At 40.2% G+C, this 2,811-nt stretch overlaps 1 protein-coding gene across 1 annotated transcript; it reads right to left on the reverse strand.

Annotated features, from left to right (window-relative positions):
- Positions 1-2,095: 2,095 nt before the first annotated feature.
- LOC121457930 (40S ribosomal protein S13-like) lies at positions 2,096-2,551 on the reverse strand. Its single transcript, XM_041667006.1, has one exon. It carries the CDS (start codon positions 2,549-2,551, stop codon positions 2,096-2,098), a length of 456 nt encoding a protein of 151 aa, XP_041522940.1.
- Between the last annotated feature and the right edge of the window lie 260 nt (positions 2,552-2,811).

Genomic DNA, 2,811 nt, shown 5'->3' on the forward strand with positions numbered 1-2,811 from the left:
GTAAGTGCGCATATGGCTACAGTTGATAGAGGAGCAGGTTATTGGCCAGAGGGGTTGGTGAGACTATTTTCATTTTCTTTCTTTTCCTTTTCTAGTTTTTATTAGAGGAGGGCAGAAATGGAAGACCTGGGGAAGGCTTGGGGTATAAGATGAGAAATTTCCAAAGATTCAGTTAAAAATTAGGTTATCTAAAAAAAAAATTAAAAGAATCTCTGGATTCTTGATGCTAGCTAACCTGGAATACACTGTGGGACAGAAATGAAGAAACTGTGCTTCAAAACAAGTTGGAAGGAAATAGATTCATGGAAAGGTGTCCTCTAACAGCTACTTGTGCTCTACATTCCTTCCTACACACACACATGCTCATGCACAAGTACACACACAAACACATAGACCAAGTCAAACTAAACTAGGAACAAAACAGAACAATGACAGTGTAGCAGAAGAATGCAAAATGCAAAACACAGCTTCCTGAGAAAGGTAGAGGTGAATCAGTTATTCACCCCATTGGGTCCCTGAACCTGAGATAGCAGGAGGATGTCACTTCTTCTGTTGTATTGTGTGCATTATGGCAAGCATTTGCTCGAAGAGCTTCTGTTGGGTCAAGGCTTCATTAGTTGGCTGTGACTTCATTAGGAAGCTCATGCTTGCAGCTTCTTGTCGGTGCCTGTCTGTGTGCCTTCTAGTGGAAGCTCCACATTCTCTCCAGTAAGTGAAAACCTGAAACTCAAGAGACTTCTTGCTGTGCTATCCCTCAGGTACTGAGGTACCCAAGCATTTCATAACCTTTACCTTTGTATGAGTCTCCAAACTTTAGAAAAAAACAATGAGCATAAAAGCATTTATTCTAACTCTCATTTTAAAAGAAGGTTAGCATAATACAACCCAGCATGGCAGTCCAGAGGTGGAGGCTTCCATGTTTAGAATGGAAGGAGCTTCCTAAGTACAATATGTCAAAAACAGAGTGTCCTCAAAGTATATATTTTTACAAAGCTGACCATTTGCCTTCTCAAGGAGTGGATCTTAAAGGATGGGTAATGCCTGTAACCATGACCTTTCCTTAGCCTGTAGAGACTATTTACATGCTGTGTATCATATCCACAACCAGAAGAATCAATTATTTCAGAAAGAAAAAGTGTCTTTTCTCCTTAGTTAACTTTTTTCATTCATCGAGACTCTTTATTTATTTAAGTTTACTAATGTCTTAGAAGTATGTGGAAATTAGAGTCCAGGGAAAGATATTTTGTCCACCTAAGTGAAACATCTAATTTTGTGAGGAAACAAGCCATGAATATATAACAATCAGTATACTATGCATTAATATATACTAAATTCCTATAGTTATCTTAGTGTAGTCTGTGTCTCAGATATAGATTACGTCTTCCTGATTGAATTAACACTATCTAGAACCTCCTCACAGACATTCCTTGAAGTTTACCTCAAAGGTGATTCTAGATCCTGTAGGGGAGACCCAGCCAATCACCTTGCTTGTAGGGTGGGGTCCCCCGAGGATATTTTTTACTTATAAAGATTGCGGGTGTGCTCCCCGCCTTCCCTTCTGCTTTCCTGTTCTCCACTGGAACCACGTGTTCTGTGAGATTTTCCCTAATTAAAGCTGAAAATATTCTTATAATTTCTTCCTGCCTTCATTTACGCCGATACAAGATCCTGTCTATCTGACAACTAATATGGACCACTGTGATGACCATTTCAACAATTCTTAGACATAGTAAATGATATAGATCTTTTGAGTTTTTTTAGGAAGAAAATAACTTCTATATGTTCATGGGTATGGCTGATGAATGGAAAATCAATTAGAATAGAGTAAGCACAGATGAAGGAAGATGTTTAGGGTTCTAGTAGTTTTACCCATAAACAGAAAATACAATCACACACAACACATATAAGCACTACTCATATTTGTACACATGTTGTAGGGGTTTCTGTCCTGCCAGGTTCCCACAATCATTAAGTCCCAAAAAAATCACACAGAGGTCTACATTAGTTATAAACCGATTGTCCCATTAGCTCAGGCTTCTTATTAATTCTTTTTTTTTATTCAAAGTGATTTTATTGCTCGTGTATACAAGGGAATTTATGCCATTAAAGCAGAGGCTGTGGATGACTCATATTTCCAGTTGGGTGGGAGGACCCACTTGGTCTTATAGTAACGAGCCAGCCAGTGAATTCTGCTCTCTATCAGAATCAGGCGGAATTTAGCATCCTTATCCTTTCTGTTCCTCTCAAGATGCTTTCGGACAGCGACTGCCTTCTTAATCAAATGGTAGAGATCCTCAGGGAGATCAGGGGCAAGGCCTTTGGATTTAAGGATTCTCAAGATTTTATTACCAGTCACAAAATGGACCTGGGCCACACCGTGCGAGTCCCTCAAGATCACACCTATCTGGGAGGGAGTGAGGCCTTTCTTGGCCAGTTTGTAAATCTGTTCCTTCACATCGTCAGATGTCAGCTTCAGCCACGTGGGGACGCTGAGGCAGTAGGGCAGCGCCGACTGGGACAGGCCCTTCCTGGGAACGTGCATGTGACCCATGATGGCGGAGGTCTCTTCTTATTAACTCTTATAACTTATATTAGCCTAATATTCTTGTCTATGCTAGCCTTGTGGCTCGGTACCTTATTCAGTGAGGCAGTCACATCTTACTTCTTCTGTGGCTGGGTCATGACTAGGACTTCCTTCTTAGAATTCTCATGTTCTCATTGACCTGCCTCTACTTCCTGTCAAGTTGTCCAGCCTATACTTCCTGATTTAAATAAATCAGCATTTATTTAAAATATAATTGACAGAATACA

This window comes from Microtus oregoni, unplaced genomic scaffold (genome assembly GCF_018167655.1).
Source record: "Microtus oregoni isolate MIOR12 unplaced genomic scaffold, Mior012 000016F_ref0000370, whole genome shotgun sequence".
Lineage (NCBI taxonomy): Eukaryota > Metazoa > Chordata > Mammalia > Rodentia > Cricetidae > Microtus > Microtus oregoni.

Coding starts and splice junctions, on each gene's coding strand:
- LOC121457930 (XM_041667006.1), bottom strand. CDS start 2,551: ATGGGTCACATGCACGTTCCCAGGAAGGGCCTGTCCCAGTCGGCGCTG.